The sequence below is a fragment of the Lipophrys pholis genome (assembly GCF_963383615.2).
Source record: "Lipophrys pholis genome assembly, chromosome: 4".
Lineage (NCBI taxonomy): Eukaryota > Metazoa > Chordata > Actinopteri > Blenniiformes > Blenniidae > Lipophrys > Lipophrys pholis.
In genome coordinates, this window is record NC_137637.1 from 21033232 (window position 1) to 21059703 (window position 26472).

At 40.2% G+C, this 26472-nt stretch overlaps 1 protein-coding gene across 1 annotated transcript in view; it reads right to left on the reverse strand.

The window, feature by feature from the left end:
• Positions 1-25356, reverse strand: part of scn8ab (sodium channel, voltage gated, type VIII, alpha subunit b) — a 48341-nt gene extending 22985 nt beyond the window's left edge. The window contains exons 1-11 of the mRNA XM_080462235.1: positions 25242-25356; positions 20765-21102; positions 11043-11173; positions 10416-10496; positions 10190-10318; positions 7916-8007; positions 3390-3611; positions 3117-3180; positions 1490-1631; positions 628-834; positions 271-552 (exon numbers count right to left, since the gene is read on the reverse strand). Of these exons, the coding sequence (XP_080318361.1) occupies positions 271-552; positions 628-834; positions 1490-1631; positions 3117-3180; positions 3390-3611; positions 7916-8007; positions 10190-10318; positions 10416-10496; positions 11043-11173; positions 20765-21046 (1632 nt within the window). The 5' untranslated portion in view covers positions 21047-21102; positions 25242-25356. The remainder of the gene's footprint in view (positions 1-270; positions 553-627; positions 835-1489; positions 1632-3116; positions 3181-3389; positions 3612-7915; positions 8008-10189; positions 10319-10415; positions 10497-11042; positions 11174-20764; positions 21103-25241) is intronic.
• Positions 25357-26472: the final 1116 nt, after the last annotated feature.

Below are 26472 nucleotides of genomic sequence, written 5' to 3' on the forward strand. Positions count from 1 at the left end.
ACACACATCATACTGCTTTTCTGGTACCGCTTTGACTAAAACAAAAAGCACCACTCAGGGGCAGTCAATGTTTTCTGGAAATAAAAAACAAGAAAAAAAACAAACCCTGAGGGATCTGTAGAGATCTCGTAGGTGCTTGTGAACCTAAAGGCAACTTAATTCCTTTGAATGCATTTGAGTCAGACCAGACGTAGATCTGAAGCAATTGAACACATCATTCTGATGGAGGTGACAGCCTGTGAACTTTGCAGACTTTCTTGAAAATATCACCTGATTCATGATAGATGTCTTCCTCCCCAATCGGCTGCCAGGGAAACGAATGGTGCTTTTCTTGCTGCCGTCGTCCGACTCCGACTTCACCACTTTCTCACTGTCGCCCTTTTCTTTCTCTTGTTCTTTCTGACGCCATTTCTTCTTGCGATTGCGACGCTCTTTGGCACTCTTGGAGCTCAGCTTGGAGACCTCAGAAGAGCTGCGGGACAAATGCCCATCTCGTTCATCCTCGAGTGCAGCCTCGGACACCGTGCCGGCAGATGTCGCCATGGCCGCAGCCTGAAAGGAAAATAAAAGCTTTATGATACGGAAAAATGATAAAGATGAAAATGTTTCAGAGAGTGTGAGACTGACCTGTGTCTCCTCCTGCTGTTTCTTGAGCTGCTCCAGCATTGCCTTGAATTCAGCCTCTTTCTGCTCCGCCTCCTCTATTGTCGCCTGGTTCTGCTCCTCGTATGCCATGGCCACCACAGCCAGAATGAGATTCACCAGGTAGAAGGAGCCCACGAAGATGACCAGCACAAAGAAGATCATGTAGGTCTTTCCAGCAGCTCGCAGAGTCTGAGAGGAAAAACAAAGGCACATTAGAACTTGTGTTATTCATAACTGTGTCTTTTTAAGAATCCTATCTGATCACATATAAATGGAATCGTTCTCCGTCACAGTTTTACTGGCACTTCTATATTTAACTCAAGGCTTCCTCCAGGAAAACCTTCACACACACTATGTACCTTCTCTATTTTGTTCTCTCTCTCACCCACCCACACACACACACACACATAACCAGTTTATATATATATATATATATATATATATATATATATATATATATATATATATATATATATATATATATATATATATATATATATATATATATATATATATATATATATATATATATATATGTATAGAAACTGGTTCAAAACTAAAAATACTACATGACTTTGACTTGTGAAATTCTTCGGGAATTAGCCGTGCATGAAACAAGCTGCCCAGCCTAAGTGTAAGGAGGTTGCCGGGAGGAAGCTTTGCTGACTCAGGAACTGAGCGTTTGACATACAGGTAAATGTGTAAATATGTTGGGACAAAATCCTTAGTTCCATGTATTGTGTATGTTTTATTGTGGCATCCGGAGAAGCCATTTTCCATTAGATAACGATGCACCAATCAGACAACAAGGGGAGACATGTAATTCTAAAAAGCATTTCTTTACCAGCATGTAGAGATTCTCCCAGAAGTCTTGGGTCATGAGGCGAAAAAGTGTGAGGAAAGCCCACCCGAAGCTGTCAAAACTGGTGTAACCATAATTGGGGTTCCTTCCAGCTTTCATACACATAAAGCCTTCTGGACATCGCCTGGGAGAAAATGGCAACAATACAAAAGTGTTACCTAAAGTATGACTGATCTTCATTACCAGATACTGACATTGTCACCTTCATAGCAACGTGACCGTGAACATAACCTTGCAAAACCATTGTTTTTCTTGTTGTTTGCTTGCGCATGCATGCTTTCATGTACAGTGTTAGGAGTGGGATATTGATATGATTAACTTAAATATTTCATAACCTTTTCAAAAGGAAGCAATTCTGACTCATCAATTATGAATACATGTTTGACTGCTCTGACTGTGTATGTGAATGCACAATATAGCACATATAGCACGAGCACAATCCGAATTTGAAAATATGCCAATAGTGCAGATTACTTCTCTGAGTTTCTATACCACCAATGTATTAGATAAACGCTAACGCTAGCCTTTTCAGTGTAATGTAGGTTTTAAAATAACCCACATAAAGTTTCTTTAGGTAGTGAAACACTCTTAGGCCAATCTTTCTTTAAAAACTGCAACACCTGAGAAACATTTCCCTTGTCCAGAGTTGGATCAGAACAAGACATTTACACGTTTGAGAACAGCTTTGTCTTCTGAATTCACCAGTTGTGCTTTGGCGCAGCCATTTTTCCTCAAAATAATGTGCAAGACAATCACACGTTCCCATTATGTAACAAACCTGCACAGTAAAGGTAGTTTGACCCCAGCTAGGGAGATATGACGACAAGAATAAATGTGTACGTCGACTCCATTCTGAATAAGCAGCTTCTTGATTGAAATTACGTTCCTTTCCGAATGAACCCCATCGACGCACAATCTATTTGAAGCATTTTGAGTCTGATCATACTTTAATTCCCATCGTTTGTGTCCAAATAAACACGTCTGATGGCAACAGGGCAGATTCAGAAAACCACATTCATATCGAGGAATGTTTGAAAGGCAGTACAAAACAGTGGAAATGATCAACGCATCATTATTTTCTGCTTTGAGTTTTGATTGCATCTGAAGCCTGTCAGGGTCCCGGTGTCTTGTTTTGTGGTTTGTTTTTCACTGCGTACTTCTCTGATGTCTGATCCACTCGGAGTTCTTTGTGTTCTAATATTTAAGGAATTGTCCTTTTGTGTCTGTTAAGTCTTCATAGTCACAATCTCGTCAGTCAGGTTAATGTCCTGGCACAATTTAGCGTCATCTGTCTCAAATGTTCATAGTTGTCAAGTTGATTCCTGGTTTCCATATATGAGTCAATCTCTCTTCTTATCTTGGTTGTTTTGATACTCCCTCCTTTATGCGTTTCACTTATATGTTCACCTTGATTATATCAACCAGTGTCTCATGAAGCCCTTATTGGAGTTTAGTCCTGTTTTGTCTCCTTGTAGTTTATGGTCTTGATACTTATTTAGTTCCTGTCAAGTCACCTTTCTTCAGCTCTTCTGCAGACCCTAAAAAACCTCTTGAAAACTTGGCACATATATATTATGGCATGGGCTTGGCGAGCAAAGTGTTGACTTACCCTGAGTCAGAACTATTTCCACATAGCAGAGCATCAAGCTGATTAGGGAGGAAGTAGAAATTGGCTATGAAAGAATAAAAAAAAACAGGTTCCTCCATTAGTCAAGTTGCAAAAAAGTATTTCACCTGAAAAAGTGAGTGTGGTTTTGAGAACTTTGTGTCAGCAAGCTATCAAAACATATATTTTTATGAACTGCATATTATGACCTAAGACAGTACAGAGACATCTTGTCATGCCGTGCAGTCATGTTCAGTCTGCTAAGGAATCACTCACAATCGTTCATGATGTATTCGCCCCAGTCAAAGCCCCTGCTGCCATTTGGCAGGTACTGCTCAGTCATGTTGATTGGCCAGATTACACACTTTTGCCGCAGGTTACCCATGAAGAGCTGCAGTCCAATCAGAGCAAAGACGCTGAGACAGAAGACAGTCAGGATCATCACATCTGACAGCTTCTTCACAGACTGGATCAGAGCACCCACAATGGTCTTCAGTCCTGTTCAATGCGAGGATGTAACACACACACGCACGCAAGCACAAAAGCGCACACGCATCCACACACACACACACACACACACACACACACACACACACACACACACACACACACACACACACGCACGCACGCACGCACGCACGCACACACACACACACACACACACACACACACACACACACACACACACACACACACACACACACACACACAGATCAGTAACATTTCTGCAAACATTTGTCAGGAATCAGACCCATCATCAATTTTGTGGCATCAGAATGATTACTTAAGAATCAATTGTCAGAGTGCCTTTTACAGTCTTTCGGAGTAGTAAAAGTAGCATGTAAATTTATTTGAGAGCTTAATTGAGTAGCATTTGACATTTTTAAGCAAATACAGAAACTCAAGGATCTCATTTCTGTGATGAAATTGGTCTGTTAGGAATTAGCAGCTTCAAAAAATATATATTTATAAGATTGTGTTGACCACCAGGAGACAAATGTCCGTGTATTATGCCTTGTCACAAAAAAAACATTATATAATTGATATAGACTCTGCTGTGATCCTTGTGCTAACTAGGATCACAGCAGAGCCTACATCAGAGAGAGTTTGAGGGGGGAAAAAAAAGAGTTCCTAATTTAAAGTGTCAAAAATATCTATTATTGAAAATGAAATTATCAGACATCCAAACACAAATAATGTAAGCACAGTTCAATAATGGTGCAGGTAGATCCACAGTGTAATAAAGAAAAACTGTAACCAACATGTGTGTGTGTGTGTGTGTGTGTGTGTGTGTGTGTGTGTGTGTGTGTGTGTGTGTGTGTGTGTGTGTGTTATTGTAAGAAGTTAATATCTCCAGCCGCTGTCTGCAGCAGAAAATGTGTTCTGCTTCTGGCAGGATGAATCCTGTCCTCTTTTACTATTCCACGTTATTCAGGTGTACCTAGTTCTTTACTTTTCAAGGTCATTTAGATTAGCTTTATTGGAAATGGTATTATTCATAAGATTAAAGTAATAATCTGCAGATCATCTGTTTTAATGATCAATGTGATATCCTTTAAATAGAGATTGGGAGTAATAAGGACCACTTATTGTACGTCAGGAGAGTTTTCAGGAATATGTACTTTTCTATTGTATTTCTAAGACTTTAAATTTGAATTTGCATTAGAAACTGAACCCAGCCTCCAAAATAAGGCGGAAAAACTTGAAAAAGACAATCACTGTCTATCTACCGGCTCACGACATGCACAAAAGGCACCAATAGATGTTAATGTCTGTGACAGGGAGAACCAGATAATACTGACAACAGATCCAGAGCGGCAACATTTTCCACGCATGCAACCTTATTTTGGAGAAATATTTAGTTTTTTTATGGGAAAAAATAACTGCTTGTGAAGATGTGCTTGAAAGACCTAGATTTTCCTCTTAAACAGTACTGTATTTTTTTTTTTTTTCAAATAGGACAAGGGTTTTACAATAAAGTGCAAAGTGTTCCTACCTCAGCACTTACTAAGTAATTTAATAGTCTTGTTTTGTTTTTGTATCATATGGCATTTATCAAAATGACTGAAATATCATTAAAGCTGCCTTTTAAAGTTAGAAACTGCAACTTTAAACCATAACTAGATTTTTGGCTGTTTATTTTCCTCCAAATGTTGGTTTCGGTCTTGAATTTCTTTGGTGTGTGTGTGTGTGTGTGTGTGTGTGTGTGTGTGTGTGTGTGTGTGTGTGTGTGTGTGTGTGTGTGTGTGTGTGTGTGTGTGTGTGGGTGTGAAAATTTTTTCTTTTGTTAAAACAGATGGTCATCAATCCTCCTAAATGTTTTCTTAAAAACTATACAGTTGTAGAAACAAATCAAAAATGTGCTCTCTTAAAGAGTACACTATTGTGCTTTATTAAATCATTTTTGGAAGTATTATAATAAATCCACTATGGATTCAAGTTGACCCACAAATACAGAAAACACATTTGTTTTTTTTGTAAGTACATAACGTCAGAAAAAATACAGTAGCTGTATGGGATGTTTCCATTTGAAAGACACACTTCAACTCTCATAATGTCACTTTGTCTACAACATGAAAGTAAACAGATCAAAAGAAGTAAAAGCTGAGTCATCTGACGTACTTTCCTCGCAGGAGGAGCAAATGACACAACAGCTGAATTTAGGAACTTCATAGAAAAAGTCAATTTTACTTCTCGTGTTTGTCAATGGGAACATCCCTTTAGAGCCATTTTTCAAATGATTTTATTGCATCCCACTAATCAAATGAGCACAGCAGAACCTCAAACAGCACACAAAGCCAGGCTGAGTCAGGGGAGCAGGAAGTGACGAGGAGAAAGAGAGTACAGGCCAGGAGGAGTTAACGGGGAGGAGGAGAGGGATGATGAGAGGTGGCATGCAGGTCATTTAAACGCCAAGGCTGGAGTCTGAATTGTCTGTGTCAGCATCACACATCTAAAGCGTGATGATGACCTTGCATTAACTGAAGAACTGTTTCCATCCCAGGCACCCCTTTGTCCCACTTTCACCGTGTCAGGTGAAGCCTCAGGCAGCTTTAATATGTTGAAGGGTTTGCTCACTGTACTGTGGACTCTTTGTGTGTGTGTGTGTGTGTGTGTGTGTGTGTGTGTGTGTGTGTGTGTGTGTGTGTGTGTGTGTGTGTGTGTGTGTGTGTGTGTGTGTTTGTTTATTTATTTCAAATGCTGCATATGTATTTCTGCATTTCTTCATGTACTGTAATCTTATGAAGCACCGTGTGTCTATATCAAATTGTGCTTCATTGTAAGAGCCAAACATCCTTGTAAAGGCTACAGATGTATTCAACATGAACATGTGATGAATCCTCTAAAGGTGACTTTGTGTTTGTTTGATTGTTTGTTTTGAAGAATTCTGCCTGATGTATACATGTGTGCAAGGATTTTACTTTTATCAGTGCAATGACAAAATATTAGGCCATGGTTTCTTCTGCTTAGTCATGCAGCAGGCGCATCTTGAGAGCAATCAGATGTGGATTAAGACATACTGTAAAACCCATACCAATAATTTTGTGAAACTATTTAAAATATCCCTAAAACTGTTTCCCCATTTCAACTCCAGGATGGAACGAGATCTTCAAAAAAAAAAAAAAAAAAGAACAACTCAAAACAAACCTTATGTCTAAATTGAATGAATCTTAGAACTGAAAAACAAAACCAAAACAAAGGAAGAGCTTCATAAAGCCATACTTGTAAAAGCGTGTCTAAAAGCTCCATGCAGCATTGGTGTCATCAAATTAGGCTTGGCAGTCTTAGGAAATTGATAATTGTTTATGCAAAGATTTTACCGATGATAAAGTGATTTTCGTATTTACTTTATTCAACTGTAAACTCTTTGAAAAGAATATTAACTCTTTCCCCGTGATACCACTGAGTTTTGGACATTTACAGATGCATCTATAAACATTTGAACATTTTTCGCATGATTTAATCGTCTTACCACTAGATTAACTGTAGAATTGTCACAAGATTTGGAATAAGAGAGTGCTTGCCCCTTTTCCAAGGCAACTTTAATTTTAGATATCTGGCAGTTCTATAATATTATTGTGTGATATTGTGTGAACTGAAAATCTCATGTTACAAATATGTGACACGCTGGTGGATCTTGACTGTGAATGGACAGTTGGGGATCGTCCTAATTACTCCGCTTTTAAATTGTTTTGCGAATTTACAGATTTACAAATATGAATATATTGGTTAATACACTCAGTTAAGCGTCTATATCCTTTTCATTGTAGTGCACATGATGCTGATCAGTATCCTTCAGCTGCTCCATTCCAGGGTCGCCACAGTGGGTCATCATCTATACACTTGTGAGCCAGATGATCTTCAGATCCAATCAGAACCTCGCTGCTGAGACCTCTATTGTCATATTTCATGATATAAATTGCATTTATTATTCCGGAGGCCATGACAATAACAGTTATATAAACTCAAAACTTAACATGTCAGAAAAACTGCCCAATTAACTTTTCAATAAGAATCAAATTTGTTTAGATGCACCTGTATTTATTTTATTAGGGATAAAACGGTACAAAGTGATAACTGGTGCTTTTTGCTGTATCAACAGGACCGCCAGTAGACTGCTAAGCCTATCAAAAATGTATTGCTACCATTTTTGATTGTCATGAAGCAAAATTAGAACAAAAACAAGAAGAATTCTGAATTCTGAACTTTTGATAAAAAAAAACATAAATAAATAAACAAATAAATGAGGAAATCTAACAGATCGTGTAATCTCAGCCTTAGTGTTTAAATGGGAGTCTCACCTGGAATGACAGAAATAGTTTTCAATGCTCGGAGAACCCTGAACGTTCTCAGCGCCGAGACATTCCCAAGGTCCACAAACTCTGTTATGTATCTGTAACAAGGTAGGATGACACACAGAACAGAACTCCATGACGCACAACACACACACACGCACACAGTAACAACACACACGCACGAATGTCCGCGCAAGAGCAAGACACCAGCACCACCATCGAAGACCAAGAGGGGGACACCATGGTGAGAGAGAGAGAAGACCTGTCCAACCAGCGGGGAGAGAACGAAGGAGGAGCAAGAGGAGAGGAGAAGGATTGGAACAAAACCACACCTAACACCAACCCGGCGACTCGCCACCCCGCAAACACACACACCTCGACCGTCTTACCTGGAATAACTGAAATTGTTTTCAAAGCCCTCAGAACCCTGAACGTACGCAGAGCTGACACATTGCCTAGGTTTACAAACTCTGTTATATACCTGCAAGGTGGATCAGATACAGTTACTCAGCATACATCCCGGAAAGATGAAGGAATGATAGATTATTACATTATTAATATAAAAAAAAACAACAACAACATTATTAACATGATATGATGTGGATTGAAACTACTGCAGGACATTTGTTTGTAGAATTAAGCAAAAATAAACATAATTCCCTGAACTAATCTTATTTTTGGGAGACACGTTTTCCTAAATCCTAAAAGATTAAATTAGATGAAGCTAATGGCTCTGCGCAACAAAGTGTAGCCACTGACTTGTCTTTACAAACCTGAAATTGGAAGGTAAAGAAATCTATAATTTACCTCTGCAAACAACATGTCATGGCGGTCAGTGCCACCATGCCACCTGTGTGTGAGGAAGATTTTGGGGTTTGGAAGGAACTACTATACTGAGTTCACAGAGATGTTTGAAGGGTTTGACACAGGATATCGCGCATGATATTTTTAAAAGCTGCATTATGGGTGTCACCTCTGCTGAGGAAAGCAGGACAGCATATCCTAGGCTGTTGGGACTGAAAAATATTTAAGATATTGCAGCTTTTTCTTTCAAGTTATACAACAGGGGTGTCATTTTAGTCAACTCAATTCAGCTTCAGGGCCACATGGAGCTTAATTTGATCTCAAGTGGGTCGAATTAGTAAAACGAAAGCATAAAAACTGTTGAATAACAACTTCAAATTTGTCCTTATTTTTGGTAGATTTTTAGAGGCTGATGACATTTAAACAAGCATCTTTCCTGAAACCCAAATAACTTGCCAAGACATATATGTGCATTTTGACATCATGCTCTTCTTAAGGTAGAATACCGGGGCTAAATACAGGGAAATATTCAAAAACCCTGTTCTACATTTGACATCGATATCTTCCTCTTTAAATTTACTAAATCCAACAAATGATCTGAATGTGCACAATTCCGTGTCCAAATCTAATGAACTATCTGAATCCCTATCTACCACAATGTTTCTCTTCACAATAAAGTTGACAAAGTCTCATGCACATTTTGATAAGTCCACCGTCACAGTATGGATTTGATGCTAATGCTACTTAGGGAGCTATGAGGGAGCCATCCTTTAATGCTGCCACACTGATCTTTCAGCTGGGGTCCCGGTGTGGCTATAATCTTATCAAAATAAGGCGATCCTCAGTGAAAGAATTGGGAACCAAAGCAAATATGATAGTGTGATATTATACAATAATAATATAATATTAAGACCACCCTGTTTTACATTATAACAACTACATGTGAGTGAAGCTTTACTGTCCAATATATCAAGAGAACAAAACTATATTGGTCTTTATTATTGTCCAGAGATTAAAACAGCTGCCGTGAGCATTTAAATTAGCACTGATATTTCATAAATGTAAAAAGAAGAGGTTTGACTAATAGTTTTGATCACAGCACTAGTGAGATGGAGGCGCTGCATCAGCACACCAGGATGTGGAGACAAGGTCTGCATTGGTAGTCAGTAATACTGGCATAAGTTACGCTTCTGTTCAAACAGCCAAAACATCTGCAGAGGAATAATACTATCATAATTTCTTCAACCTGGTTTCATCTGTGCTTATAAATGACACACTTATTATTTAATCTTGTGCTTGCATTCACTGAACCACATTAAATGTTTCTGTTAGGTTACTGATATGGTGGAAATTCCTTTGGTTTCGCACCATTTTAATTCCAGTTTTCTTTTACGTTTTGTAATTTATGGATTCCTTTATGAAATGATTTTTTATTATTATTTCTTTTCCGAAGCATTAATACATTTCTGTACTTACGCCATTGAAATGACCATGAAGTCCAGCCAGTTCCATGCGTCTCTGAGAAAAGTGAAGTCATCGATAGCAAAACCTCGGGCAATGATTTTTGTGAGAGACTCAAATGTGTAGATACCTGTGAAGGTATACCTTAGGAAAAGAAGAGAAAGAATAATGTGAACGAGAGCAGTTCGGGTGTGGTAAATATGAATGCAATATGTGAGAGGGAGTGCAAATGCATACTTACTCTACTTGTTTGGACCACTCTGGAGGGTCACTAAATGTCATGAATATACAGTTGGTCAAAATGGTACACATGATGATCATGCTGAATAACGTGAGAAAGTCAAGGAAAGGTTGAACATGGCTGCCCCACCCGACCAAACACATCGATGCATCAATTTAATACCACAAGACATGGATTGAAACTTCAATATGGTGAAAAACACTTTGGACTAAGTTCAGTTACGATTTAGTTTGTGGTTTTCAAAGTGTAAAGCCCGCTCAGCAGCAGTCACTTTCCCCTTTTTTTCTGAAAGGAAATGCTTTTTAAAAAAAAAATTAAAGTACAACTCATCTTTTTTAGAACTGAATACATTGTAAGTATAATACTGAAAAAAATAAAGTTATTGTAAAACCATAAGTATGACATCTACCACAATTGCAGACTATATACTGTATAAAGATTTAGCAGATATTTGGAATGTTTTATTCTGCCTATGGATCCCAACAAATAATACGTGTTAATGTCAACAAAGACTCAGCTTGTGTTGGGGAGAGTCACCTACACTGTGAAAACCACTGATGAATACCAGAAGCAGCGAGGAAAATAACACACTGCATCTTTTGCAGCAAAACACTGAAAACAAATCACTTGAAAGGATATGAATGTATCAAAATCTTAATAGCTATTCGCCTAAGTAGATTAAAAGGACTTAAGATGTACAAGGAGGGTGTGGCACTGAAGCGGAAGATTGTTTTCCCTTTGTTTATGACTATAAATGTCTGTGGAGAGAGACAGAGATAGCAAGATGTTAGACAGACTGAAGAATAAACTGTGAGGCACATATCACTCAGTGTGTGCTGTAAATACATCGACGCGATGTTGTTATTGTCATTTTTGTTTTGTTTTTTAAAGAAAAAAGGAAGTGCTGACTGAGCTCACCTCTGAATTATGGCTAAACTACTGCATTGGTTTTCCCTCAAGCTGCAGGGCTGACTGCCACAATACAGATGATAGTGAAATCCATTTTGATAAGACTGCTTCCTGCGTTATCACTTTACCCATTTAGAAACTGTAATACTACAAACGGCAAGCTTCACAGAGTTTTGTCTAAGAAGCCAGAAAACGAGGAACTGTATAAAATGTCTGGAGCCACAGTCAATGGCAGCAAGGGCAGGAGACGGCACACTGTTGTAAGTCTGCTGACATCACTGCCTGTGTGAGCAGTCACCCAGGAAGCAGGGGGTACACCGTCGCCCTGGCTGCAGCAGACTGAGCTCCTGGCTCCTTTTCCGTGGTGACAAAAACCGTGAGCTGCCTCCTGAAGCAGCAGACAGGCGCATGGGAAGCGCTCCCCTCTCTGTGGCCAAATGACTCTCTTCTTCCCAAGTTTAAAGCTCTTACTGGAAGGGAACCGCAAATGCTGTCATCGATCAGAGGCATTTCTGCTGACTCTCGGCTCTCAACAACCACTCCCCACCCATAAAGAGCACTGGGCCAAGTGGGGCTGGGCCACGGGGTGAGACAGCAGTGCATGTTTGTGTGTGGTTGGTCGACGTTCGTGTTCCAGATGTTCTGACAAATAAAATGCATCTCAAAAAACTGCGTACAACACTTTTCCTGACTGTGTAAACATCCCAGATGTGCAAAAACCTGCATTGTGTTCATTTTTTAAATCATTAATACTGACATTCATTTACTTTTAGTCATGTTTAAGGCTTAATATATATTGTAGTTTTAACTAAAATTAATGGATTTAATCATTGTTCTTCATAGTGTTTCTGTGTTTTTCTCTTTCTGCTCATAAATTAGCTTTCGATTTGCATTGCTTATGTCTCACAGTATCACAATAAAAGAAATATTGAATAGTTTGAATTACATTGAGAATAAATTAATAAAAGGGATACTTTCATATATTTTGGATTTTTTATAGATAAAACAAAATATGCCAAGTGTTATACAATCCTCGCTTATTAGTTTATTGTCTTTTTTACTTTATCCAGAGTCCTTTATAATTAAGAAAAGGCTAGTTTAGTTTACATGTTATTACTATAAAATGACAGAAAAAAATCACCTTTTTTTTGATGAACCGCTATATGTCGGGTTTTATCTGATGTCTATGGACAATGACGTTTAAGGCAGTTTTGCTGATTTATAAATGTGCGGTTTGAATGGGAATCCTACACTGAGTTATGAAAGTGTACATTGCAAAGGCTTTTCCTTTTTTTTTCACCAAATCTACTGTGTATCTATTAAGCCACTGTCAGTTGTCAAGGTTGGCAGAAGGCCTGATAAAATCTGTACTCAACCACCACTGTAGACAGAAACATCACGTCTCACATCAAAAACCCTATCATAATACATTTGAGACATAAAATCCTGTTCACGATGTTGTCAGTGAATTTCCAATAATTGCAATTTATTCAACAATAAAAATGGTTGATGGCTTTTGTTTACTGTTCAAAAAAAATTAAAAATACTTGTTTGGTTTGTATTCAGGCACCAATAATGGATGGCCACTGAAAAAAATGTCCTACTGGTGTAGAGAATACATTTTGAAGGGACGCATTTGGTCTTTAGTATGCGTGCAACATCAGCAACACCACCAGCTACATAAACACACACACACACACACACACACACACACACACACACACACACACACACACACACACACACACACACACACACACACACACACACACACACACGTTCATGGTTCACACCACAGGAAAAATTGGAAAGAAATGAGGAGGTGACCCAAAGAGACAAGTGGTGCCCTGAAATCTGACACAATTAAAAATAACATTCAGAGTCCGGGGAGAGTGAAGACATATTCTCTGCATCAGAAGGCTTTCCCTTCGTCCCTCAAATCCCCCATCGTTTTCCTTTTGTGCATATAAAGCATCTACGCCAACTAGAATATCCTTTACTAATATTTCGTCTCGCATGACGAAATGTTTTTTTCATTTTTTATAATGAGCACAACAAAAATAGGGAGTAATGGAAACTGCTATTATGTCGCCTGGGTAAAGCTCCCTCAAAGGTCAAATGAAGTGTTTTGCTGACCAGGCAAAAAGAGCATGGAGACGGAGGGCAAGGTTGTAAAGAGAGGAATATCTCGTTAGCAGTTTACTTATGCCCTGCATGCAAAACTGTGTTTCAACGACTAATCATTGTAAAGTATATTGCCACAGATAAGCCCTGTGGGTTTGCAGTTGAAGCAAAGAACTTCTCCCAGAAAATTTCTTTTATTTTGCCTCTTCATCACAGAGTTTGACTTCAACATACCAGACAAAAGAATTCAGATTTTCATGGACAAACTGTTACTAAACAAACTGTGTTGACTTGAAGTCAGAAAATGTGCTGCTGATGCATCCTTGGCAACTTGGCACAATTACAACAAGAGATCCAAATGTCAGGCAATTCCCTTAATTGATCATCTGCCACATTAATCAGTCATCAATAAATCACTGAAACTGGAAATGCTAAATGAAAAGATTTTTCTCAATTGAAGCTTCATTCTCAAAGCCTGTTTTCACAAGATAATTTATGTGAAACTGCAAATTACAAACTTTATTGTATTACATAACATGGATGAGTTCATGGTGGAGGCCAAAGAGCGAAGACCTCTTCATGGCTGTGGCTTTTGCCTTTAAGGAGTAAGAAAACGTATTCTGAGATTGTGAAGACCAAGCCACACTCAATTAGGTGCTGTGTACCAACGGTGAAAACAAAGTCTCTTGACATCTGAAATTACTGAATGAAGATCGGTGCCACATGTCCAATCCACTGTGATACTAAATGTGCCTTTATCAAGGTTATAGTGTCAGTTTTGGGGGGGGGGGGGGGTCACCTGAGAGGTTTCACCTCATTACATTTTTTAACTGTTGCTTTTAGTGGTGGACTGCATTATACTTGAGAGGTATTCCTAATATTGTGCATATCTCATGTATGTCAATGGGGTGGCCACAATATCAGAAACACTTCTCAATGTAATGACAGACCAGTACTGTACATTAAACAGGACCACATTAGAGTTTACCTGATGAAGAGAATGGTGAGTGTATGTGGTCAGATGAGTCATAACAGCAGTTTGCTGACTGGAATTCATTATTGATTAGTGGGAAAAAAAAAAAGCCTCAAGGTATATTCTATAGGAAGACAAATAGAAGAGAAAGATGTGACAGTGGACTGCACATGCAAAATGGGACAGACAACAAGCACTTAGTGTAGTTACTATAAAGTCAGACCTTGAGCATTTATATATATAAATTTATAATCTTTAAAAGCAGATAATTCAAATTAGGCTCACAGACTTTATGCCGCCTCCGTCAAATGGCTCATTACAAAATTCTCCAGTGGGAGCGCATTTTCAAACATATAGCACACTAGGTTGATGGGATGCTTGGTAAACTGAAAACGAACTACAACTTTTCAAAACACATGTTCCGTAAATTAGCTTTAGTCAAACAAGTTGCCTAGTCGAAAAAAAAAAAAATCAATGTATGAGTCACCAAATTTAAAGTCGTACTCCTTCTAGTACAGTGCATTAAGGTATACTCCATGCATATATTGGCCTAACGTCATAATTACATTGCTAAATACATATCCATACAGTCAGCAGAGTGGCTTTCATATAACCAATGTTTGCAGCAAATGCTGCAGAAATGTTCCTAAATGTCCACAAGGCATTGAAGAAAAAGGCACATATGCAAGAATCTGGAGTCAGAATGCAGCTGCAGGGACTGTGTGTGTGTGTGTGTGAGAGAGAGAGAGAGAGAGAGAGAGAGAGAGAGAGAGAGAGAGAGAGAGAGAGAGAGAGAGAGAGAGAGAGAGAGAGAGAGAGAGAGAGAGAGAGAGAGAAAGAGAGAGAGAGAGAGAGAGAGACAAAAATGAGGGGATGGAGAGCAAGTGATGCAGAACAGAAAGCCAAAGAGCTGCAGAGAGAAAAGAGCCAAACCTGGGATGGATGGGTAGACAGAGGAGGGAGGAGGAGTAGGAACAGTAGGTATGCAGCAGTGGGAGAAACTGAGAAAGAGATGTGTAGAAGAGAGCAGCAGAAGAAAGAGAGCTGAGCTCTCAGCAGGGACATGATAAAGTAAATAAATCATTGGGATGATGTGTTGTACTTCTCTTAGTCACCAAGGACTCCTTCTGACACAAACCAGCAAACTACTTCACCACACAAACTGTATATTTAGGTTTTCCAATTAGTACGTTGTCCAAAGATTGTAGTTATGGTGGAGAGTGAGTCGATGAAATGATTTAAATAATTTGTTGATGATACGTTCACTTCAATTGCAATTTGTATTTTACTGCTTCAGCGGTCTCACAACTCTTTGAGTCTCTCACACACACACACACACACACACACACACACACACACACACACACACACACACACACACACACACACACACACACACACACACACACACACACACACACACACACTAAAGGCGACGGCTGCCATTCAAGGTGCCCATCCTCCATTGTAGCAACATGTTCCGTGTCTTTTTTCCAAGGACACTTTGCCCTGGCCAGGGTGAAACGGGGGATCAAACCACCAACTATGCGTTTGGAGGACGACTTGCTCCAACAACCGAGCCACATTCGCCCACACCATTTATGTAAGAAACATGAATCAATAAAGAAGACCAAATGCAGTTTTCACATTCTCCTTTGTCAACTCGCTTTTTCCCCCGGCTGTACATCTCTGAATATCAAATAACCTACATTTTTCTAAGCTCTCAGGTGAACAGCGCTTTAGTTAGTGGAAATAGTAGATTTGGCAAACATAAATACCACAACATGGACAACATGGACTAAGGATTGCAAAGAGGCAAAACATATCTTCAGTGTTGTTTGTCATTAAATGTAGATGTTTTGTGCAAAACATCACAAATCTCACACACAGCTTCAACGTCATTCTACTTTTACATTTTGTGAAACTTACTGGTGTCACAATTAAATACATGCAACTCCAAACCTATATATGTACTAATTATGTCAGAGGAAAAAAATGTTTCATTCTAGTTTCGCATGTTGTAAAAAGCTCTACCGTCAACTCCTTAAACCCACTTCCTTCTTAATAGCAAACTAGATAGCACACACAAAAACTGTGTATTCATTACTTTGACATCGCTAAAGATGGTGCAATAACTCTAAACTCTGCGATAATTACTACGTGCCTAACTTTAACCTTACCCTAATCTTTTGTCCCTTCAATGTTGACAAGTCCCTGTTATGTGACTATTTTAAACAAGTTATTCCCAAACAACAGTAATAGATACCCTGCATCCAAACAGGACACACACACACACACACACACACACACACACACACACACACACACACACACACACACACACACACACACACACACACACACACACACACACACACACACACACACACACACACACACACACACGGCCCACTCTTTGACATAATCCATTCGCTCGGGCCTCACCTCAACATTAACCATCATAACTGCTCAAACCCTTCATGTAACTGCGAGCTTAGACCAAAACCCACATCTTTACCCTCAGAAATATGCAAAATGTTATTTAATCCAACACTTTAGGCCACACGATGTGGTTCAGACCCCATAAAAGTAGTGTTCTTTGGGGTTTTAGAGCCCACAAATACAGCAAAACAAGCCGGCACACGCACACGCACACACACACACACACACACACACACACACACACACACACACACACACACACACACACACACACACAGATGCAAGCGCGCACGCACGCCACCCCTTTCTTTCAGTACCAGAGGATGCTGTGTCATCAGAGACTGAGGACTCAGACAGAGCACTAAAGCCTGGCCCTCGTTCTAATTTACTACACCCTGAAAGGAAGAACGCCAAAGCGGAGGCAGCGGAGGAGAGAGGAAAAGCTAGCACAATGAACACAGACATACAGGCAGAGATGGAGACACAGAGACAAGAGTATTTGCTGTGTACAGAGCTACATGCTGTGTTTCAGAAGCCAAGGCTGTTTTAGCTGTGACCTCCACTTGTGTGTTGAAACAACTGTTGTACGACACACTGCTGTTAGGATAAAGTCGCAGAGGTTCCACATTCAGGAGACCGAAGGTTTTGCTTGTGAATCCTTCATTGCCTTTTTGCCGGTTTGAGTGGAATCACAACTTTAGTTACAGAATAAAGTATTATATTTGAACCTGATTAATCAAACTCACGCGCATGCCTGTACATGTTAGGCCTGAAAACACTAGTGTGCCCTCCATGCTTCCAATCCTGCTGTTCCTGTACGACTACAGCAGCTTTAACGTTGCCTAATCACATCAGACATTTGAAAAGCCCAGGCAGTCCTCTCCCCATCACAGGGGAAAACAAGAACTGCAACGCTGCATTTCTCCTCCTCACCACTGCCCCTCTTCCTCTCTTTTATGCATGAGTGCTGTGATCAGGTTTCCTGCAGCTGACGGTAACACACACACACACACACACACACACACACACACACACACACACACACATATTGAAACACACTCATTGACATACAGTGTAATGGTGAGCGATTGGATGACGGTCGGTCGAGTAGAGGAGACGAGCAGGCTGGAAAGGTGAGGCCACAGAGAGAAGAGGAGGACTGGACGCTAACTGTGAATCTCCTTAGAAGCACTTCCTCAGGTGTGGTAAAGGACAAATACATTAATGGATTAGGAAAAACCACCCACGCAAATGATAGAAGTGTGGAACAGCTGAGGGACTGTGATGGAGTTCGATCGTGACTAAGCTGAATGAACGGCAGCAATAATCTGTACTGATGAGATAGTAAAACATAAACGGAGCAAGTGGATGACAAATAGTTAAGATGATACACGTATCTCTCTTAAAGGCGGACCGTCTTTTACCCCGCCATTTCTTCTTATGATAACCAACGCAGAAAGGGACCCAAAATTGTTTTAATAGTAAATAAAGGCTAAAGTTAGTCTGTTTAAATTTTCAGAAATGAGAGACACAGCTGGATTCTTGTAACAAACCAGAAGATTTGAAACATTATTCAACTCATACTCCAACATTCAAAGCAGTGTAAGTCAGTATTCATCTACTTTCGAAAAATAAATTTAAAAAATCAATGTTCAACTGTGTGATACTATAAATGAAGAAGGGAATCTCAATCGTTATAATCTCATAACTACATATTTCTGTTGTTATCGTGTTTTGATTGTGCTTGTTTTGATTTCAATGAATAATAATTTTAAATATGTTCAGGTTTTTTTGGGTACTTTGTGAGTTTTGTCCTGAAGGAAGTCAGTCATTCTCTCATTTGTGATTTATAGGAAATCATATTTTTATGATTTACACACGTCAACAGTTGTACTCCAACATCCTGAACTTCCACTGTGGTCTACCTTTAAGCTCAATTTTAGCACGAGTTTTGAGGATTATTCAAGACCATTGTGATTGTGACGTTTGCTATGGCACTGGCTCAATTTCTCAAACTTTATGAGCATTCTAACATATTCACAACATACCCCAAGAGAGGCAACGATACAGCAAAATGTCCTTTATTCGCTAAAGCCAGGAGAGGTAGGGAAGCAGGCGTTGGGCCATAAGTAAAGTTGGACAGGACGATAAGAAGACAATGGAAGCTTTCCTGTGGCCACCGCTGAACTAGGGCTGTGGATCAATAGATCACAAAAGGCACATACACTTGATAGTTCCATCCGCCCTACGAGTGAGTGCTGCTTGCTGAGATTGCTGGTCTGGCTTACTGGACTTCTTGCTTCTGCAGAGGCCACAGATTCTGTTACACATTATCACAGTGACCACACTGGAGACTGGCTACTCCGCACCTATACACAGCTGAAGGTACTCCACACACTCCTGCCCTTTACTCTTCACTTCCTGTCCTCTCCTGCCATCTTCTGCCCTCACTCATCCTCTTATCTTTCAATTTTTCTGATTACAGAGTTGAAGCTTTCTATTTTATACATAAAAACACTTGATATTTGAGATTTCCCTTTCTGGGGGTGCTTATCTCCCCTAGTCCAAAGTACAATGAAATATCACTTTACCAATTGTCAAAGAGCCAGTTATTTATACTGTAATGCAGTATTTCTGTGATGTAGTTATTAGTACCCCTAGTGGCACCTCAGAGGACTGCAGGGTATATGTAAGATTTAGTTCAAGGTAAATTCATTAAATATCAGTCTCGCTTTATATAATACTTATTATAATCATAGTATAAAATTATTAACAAGGATGTATGTGAATTAGACACATTCATTCTGTATTCAGTAAGTTCCAACAAAAACAAACTACTAAACTAACAAACTCAGTAAATTGTCAGTATAACGTCACAAAATGACTCTAAAATTGGTTTTATTGATCTACAATAGCAACTTCTTGAGGGGTTGATTGATGATTTTAAAAATGGCTGCCAGAATTTCCGTGAATTAAACAGTTGCAAGGCTGATTAGCATGAGTCACTGATGGCCTGGTCTGACTCGGCTCTTGTCTTGGCCTTACATTAACCACAAATGTTTTGTGCTCCTCGGAGAGCAGTCGAATAAAAATGTTTCAAAAACGGCACATTTCTGAGAAACGTTTGGGAACCTCCAACCACTGCAGCGACAACACAGTTGCCAAAGTCAATAAGATTGCCCACTGTCACACAATTACAGTCAATTATTACTCAGCTACTTTAATAGAGGCAAATGTTCCCCCCTCCTGCCATGCTGACTTGTCAAATGACAGTGTTTTGTCATAAAAGGAGCCAGTAAGCGACTGCACAGAGGGACTAAATACACAAAGGTACATTCACGCTCCCCTCCATCTGTGACATCTACTGTACCATACATTAGAACATACAATCAATCAACAAATTGCTGCCCAGGAACTGCTTTCCACAGTAACCCTGTGGTGTTGCAGGAGCAGAGCCATGTGTTTCTTCCTTCAGCTGTGCTTTGATTTTACAGGTGTAATCATTAAAAAAAATAAACTCACAGGCCGTTCAGAATCTTGCTGTGCACTTTTATAATGCAGGGATGGGGGTTTTTTTTCCAAGCCCTGATATTTATGGCAATAAAAATTCTATAAATCTGCTCAATGGCTCAAGGTCATACACTATTGTGAAGTCTGTACCTCTGGTTTGAATTCTTGAAGATATTTTTTTGCTGTCGCAGTGTTGAAATCAGAATTAGTATATAAATGATCCATCTGTACTGTGTGGGGTGTTGACAGTGTGGGCAGTTAAAGAGAAAACACCCGGCCCACCAGAGAGACCTGCACAACAGCTGAGTGATATGTGAAACAATATACAAGTTTTAGCTTCTTTCTTAACTACCAAAACATTGTGTTTGTTCAATAGATGACTGCAACTTACTTTCTTGTTCAGATAGAAAGGATCCAAATCCTGCAGCGGCGTGGCCGCCATGCCGCTAGGAAGATCGCCGTAGATGAACGGCAGGCTCCTCCCAGCCTCCAGGTCGCTGTTGGGCTTGGGTTCATTCTCGTCAGATGTGTCGCGGTGACTACTGTCCGATCTGGGCTTGGGTGGTTTCTTGTTCTTCTCCTCATTGATGCGCTTCTCGATATTAGCGAGCGACTCAGGGGTGAATTTCTTAAAGCTGTCAGGTCCTGGGGGTGCAATAAGGGGTGCGGCCATGTTTTCATCCTGCAGCTATTTCCTCTTTATTTGTTTTCCATCCCAGACATCCAGCTCTGAGCAAAAGAGACAGATACAGAGTGATAACGCGAGAGAGGGTGAGAAACAACACAAAGCAAAGAGAGTCCTGGCTCGAACAACAACAAAGCCAGAAAAACAGTTTACATTTTCTAAGTCATCGTAAGCTGCAAGCTGCATGATTCCATTAACAACGCAGAGATTTTAAACTTTCTGCTGTAATTCTCCTTTCAAGTTAGCGCCCAAAATGTTCACTTCGACTTCTTCTACTTCTGCTACAGAAAAGCCAACAAACCCAAACAAAGTTTTTTTTTTCATTGTTTTGTTTTTTTTTTAAGTGCAAACATTTGGAACACAACCTTTCTCTATGAACCTTAGTGAATGAGGCACTGATTCTGTGTCTAAAAGCCAAACTCAGGCTCCCGGCACACAATGAAACGTTCCATTGTGCCCTCAGCTTTGTAACCCCACAATCACATGTCAAGTCGTCTCGAGATTATTCTCCAACAGTCTTCTGTTCAACTGCTTCCCTTTGATATATAGCAACATCCATTTCACACATTTGTGCTCATGCCATGCAGATCTATTAGCAGACATTTCCTTCACGTTCCATGTTGTTTATTGCCGGGCAGAAAACAACAATCCGTGGTGTGAGTGCACTGGTAGCACTGCTGATCTCACTACCATAAACATCCAGGTCTGCAGCACTATGCAGCTTTCAGCTAATTGTTTTGATATGGAAACAATGAGCTCCGGATGAGTTCGGACAGCTCTCAGACATTCTAGGTCCTCGTAGCATACGAGCTCACACTAAACCCTTTTAGCCTCAGCAAGCCATGAATGGCCAATCGAAAATATAAAAAAAGGGATTTTTTTTTTTACTTTCACTGGCACAACACTTTGTTTATATAAATGACAATGCTTTCCATTTGACCTTTGGCACTGGGGTATTTGTGTCAAATTCAAGAGGTAATCTGCATTAAATAAATGAGAGAAAAAAGTCAAACATTGTGAAGAAATGTGGTCATGATACCGTAGAATTGGACAAAGCAGTACGAATATGTAACACTTACTGCTTATTTGAAGTTGTTTGATATATTGATTATATTGGGGTTTCAAAAGGAAAACAAAATTACCTTGGGGTCCAACAATAAACAAGCCACCAAGAACAGCATCAATTGGGGTGTGTACATTGGTGTGTGTGTGAGAGTCCAGCAAAATTTAAGGGGACAATTACTTTTTTTTTTTCCTCAAAGGAAGGGGGCACCAGAACCCCTGCTTATGTTGCTACACAACCTGCACCCTTTGGAACAGTCATAGACATCTGTGTAAAAAAAAAAAAAGGTTTTAAGATTGACATTTATTTCACAAAAGAAAAGCTTGTAATTACAGAAAGGAAATATAAGTAATAATAATCAAAAGTGACAGATTGATTATGCAAAATATCTATTTAACATTTTGGAACCCTTGGATGAGAATATTTACTTTTTTGATTTCTGTAAAACAAAAGCTGTCAACCAATGAGGATTTGTGAATCATTATTAAATAAACAACACCCTGAACTGCTGAAATGTGCTGCACAATAATCTTGCTGGACTTGGCAGAAATTGTTCGACCCTTGGGAATTTGAGTCATTGCTTAAATAGGAAGGTTATAAAAGGATCATCAGCTGCATCTCACCAAGCTTAATAGATGAATTGAACACCTCAGCTGGCTCTGGTCATCCTGTTTAATACACCATTCATATTGGACAGTCAAATCACAACTCGCTCAAGACAAGCATGCGCAACATTCAGTATAATAATGGCGAGAGTACAGACCTGTGAATAAATCAAAAAGTCGGGAGAAATCCACTGACACAAAGGGATCCAACAACCCAGTATCTTCGAGAGAGAGAGAGAGAAAAAAAGAAGGTGGATAAAGTCCGATCCAAGTAACCGAACCTCGGCACAACCTCCAAGTCTCCTTCCACCAATGCTACAACAATTGATCCGTCAAGGTGATTCAAACGAGAAAGCAATAGCATGACCACTTTCCACCATGCCCATAACGCTGCATGGGGCGAGCCTGGAAACAAGCAGCCAAACTGTCTGGAGATGTGCACATCTGTGTGGCTTTAAGCTCCCAATAAGTCCTGGCCCTCTGAGTCATGTGAGGAAAAATAGAATGCAACAATCGGGCGTTTTAGGCTTGATAAAGACAGCTCCGATCATTTGCAATACATCCTGGCGCACACAGTCCGGCGCGAGAAGCGCGCGTCTCGGGTTTCCATTCAATTATATCCCTTTCGACTAAAAATTTAAAAATTTAAAAAATAATCAAAAAAAATAATCAAAAAATACGGATGGCATAAAGAACTAACAACTCCGACAGTCTCGGCAAAAAGCTTTCCTCTGCCCCGTTCAGCAGCATGTAACAAACTGCTGTGACGCTGCGTCCTCTGTGCGGACCAAAGCCATCCAAACGCACCGCGGACGCACTCCCGTTATCTCAAAACAGTCCTTTACTGGGCTCTGTGCGCTCCGGCGAGGACCTGGCATCTGACTGAGCTACATGGAAACACCGTGCCGGTGAGAAGGAGGTGTATAGGGGACTTGCATCAGAGTCACATGGGTCTGTACAGAACTTCACCCTTCATTTCCTGCAAGCTACGTCTTCATGTCGCCTGTCATTAAATGGACATGTGTCTTCTCAGTTCATGTCCACAACACAACAGTGAGGAAAAAGTCATTCTAGCAGGCCAGAGTCCAGGAAAATAAGCTGGCTGCCAAAACATTAAAGAGGCCTGGAATACCCTCCTGGTATCCCCTATATGTGGACAGCGTGCTTAAATGATAGATTTTGGGGAGAAAGAAAATGATGGCGATTGACATTTTGATGGGTTGTGATTCTCCAGCTTAATAGGTGTTTACCCATACGACAAGACGAGGGATGGTAAAGAAAGGCTCGCATATAAACATGGGCCATTAGGCCCCTGCACAGCAGAGATAAGCCCCCTCTATCTATTTCTTAGAGAACTTTCTTTCTTTGATGAAGCCCACCCGCTCCCTTAGCCCACACAGTGGGATATTTATGCCAAATCTCTGTCTTCGACTGATAGGGAACCCGTTCTCGGTTCGGGAAAGTCCACTGTTTGATAGCGAGGCGCGCCGTTGTTCCATATAGGAGCAAAGCCTAAAATACTGCAGTGTGGTTTATTGCTGCTGTAGGCTCCAAACTCCTAGTAGGTCAGTTGAATGCACAAGTCATGACAACTCATCCCTGAACTCAGAGCAACACAGAGCACAGCAGTCCGGCCAGCACGGCCCAATTTTACCTTAAAGCAAAGGGAATTTATTTGCAGCAAGAAAGGGAGAGACTAAAAATGGCCTTGATGCAACACCACACCCGTAAAGATAATGCCTGACACTGACAGAGATCCGGAGGCTCAGTGGAGAGGCTGGTGGTTTACATTAAAGGGAATTATATTTCTTATGAAGGACACTGCATTATAGGAGAGAAAAAAAGGTTTGAGGACTGCCAAAGTAAAGGCGCATCTACCGCCTCACGCAATACAGTCTCCACAGAGATTACATGAGGGAGTGGGAAGGGGGGGGGCAGAGGTGGAGTGTGTGTGCGGAGGGGGGGGGGGGGGGTGAAACTATCACAATTACAAAAAAAATGGCTGAGAGGAAATTGCTTTCAAAACGATTTTTTTTTTTTTCTTCTTGCAAGCGACGCATTCCTCACGCACTTGGAGCATACGGGTTAGTTACAGCGGCCACTCAAGAGAAGTTTGACGTGATCTCACTTCTGTATCCCAGATGCGTACGTTTCACATTCTGACACAGTGAAATGTCATTCCTCCCAGCAAGCAGGCCAACTCCCCAAATAACCTGCTGTCTGCCCGCTTCACACCGCCTCGCATCACAATAAGGAGGAAAAAAAAAAAAAAAAAAAAAAAAAAATTCCCCCCCACCCCCACCCCCTCTCAAAATGCGCATTTTTCCCCCCCTGACTTCTGCCCCGATGCCCCGCATACATATCGGTCCATGCACTGGCAGGGAGCCGCTAGGAAAAGATGCTGAGAGAGGGACCGCTCTGCGGCACTGGGATGCAGTCAGTCGACAAAGTGGGACCGGGCTCCATCTCACCGCCTCACACACCAGACCAGCCACAAAACACACTGTCCACTTACTTTTTCTCGCATTAACAGAAATCCAGGCAGCTGTCACGGAACTGCAGATGTAGGAAAGAGTCGGGAGTAACTGCGGCTGTCGCCATATTGTTGCTGCTATCTTCCTTCCCAGTGCGTGCGGCTACCCTGCATAATTGATGACTCTCAGCAAATTGTTAGGGAGTGTCGGCAAATGCCTTTAGTTTCAAGAACGGAGAAGAGACCGCAGCGTTGCAAGCATAAAAAAATATATATAAAAACAAAATGTTCACATAACAATAGTGAATTTCATTCTGATCAAGGCTTGTATTACAATTGACACCATATTTCTTTTTCTTTTTCTTTTTTTTTTAAAAATCGTGAATTACTGTTGAAAGAAAATAGGAACGTAACTTGGATTATTTCAGAAGGACACTTGGTGGATACAAGAGATATTTAACACACAATGAGTTTCATAACGACAGTTTGTATAACCTTGAAAACACAGTGTGTTGTAGGTGATAACCCACTTTTGACCCCATTTTGTTTTAAAGGATTAACATTGTATTATATATAAGTAATTTGAATTAAAACTTTCTAGCCTTTTGTTTCACACAAATACAGACAAGAGGTTTAAATGCTTAATCCTGACCAACTGCACACAACCAAAATAGGTGCCAAAAGTAATTACTTGTGTTTGGTATATTTTTACTTTGTAACAATGCTTCTTGGTGATAAATTGTAGACCATTTGATACATGTATAAGGAACGTGCATTTGTGGGATGAGCAGCAGAGCTGAGTTTGTGGGTTACACCAATGAAATTTTAACACATTTTCTTTCCCCTTGCATTTGACTCTTGTTTTGAGCATCCCTTGCCCCCAGATTCAGATCAGCAGTTCCTGACCTCGACTCCATTAAACAGTTATGGGATTGTACCATTTGTACCAGGGTGGCCAACACAACCATGTTCGCTAATCTGCGGCTGATGCCGGTTAAAAAGTCATCTGCCATCCCACACAATGAAGGTTCAAGAGCAAGACTATTGTAACTGTGCAATGTTCACTTACTGAGGTTCAGTTTCTTAAATCTATAAAATGTTAAATTGTCAAAATGTCTTGTTTCTTCATATTTTAACTGTGAAATCCAACAAACAAACAAGAGTCAAAAGTTAAGAGAAGCTGTTTAATTATTGTCAGAGAATATTTGAAAAAGACATAGCTCTGCTGCTCATCCCACAAATGCATGTTCTTCCCAAATTTGCATGTTAAATG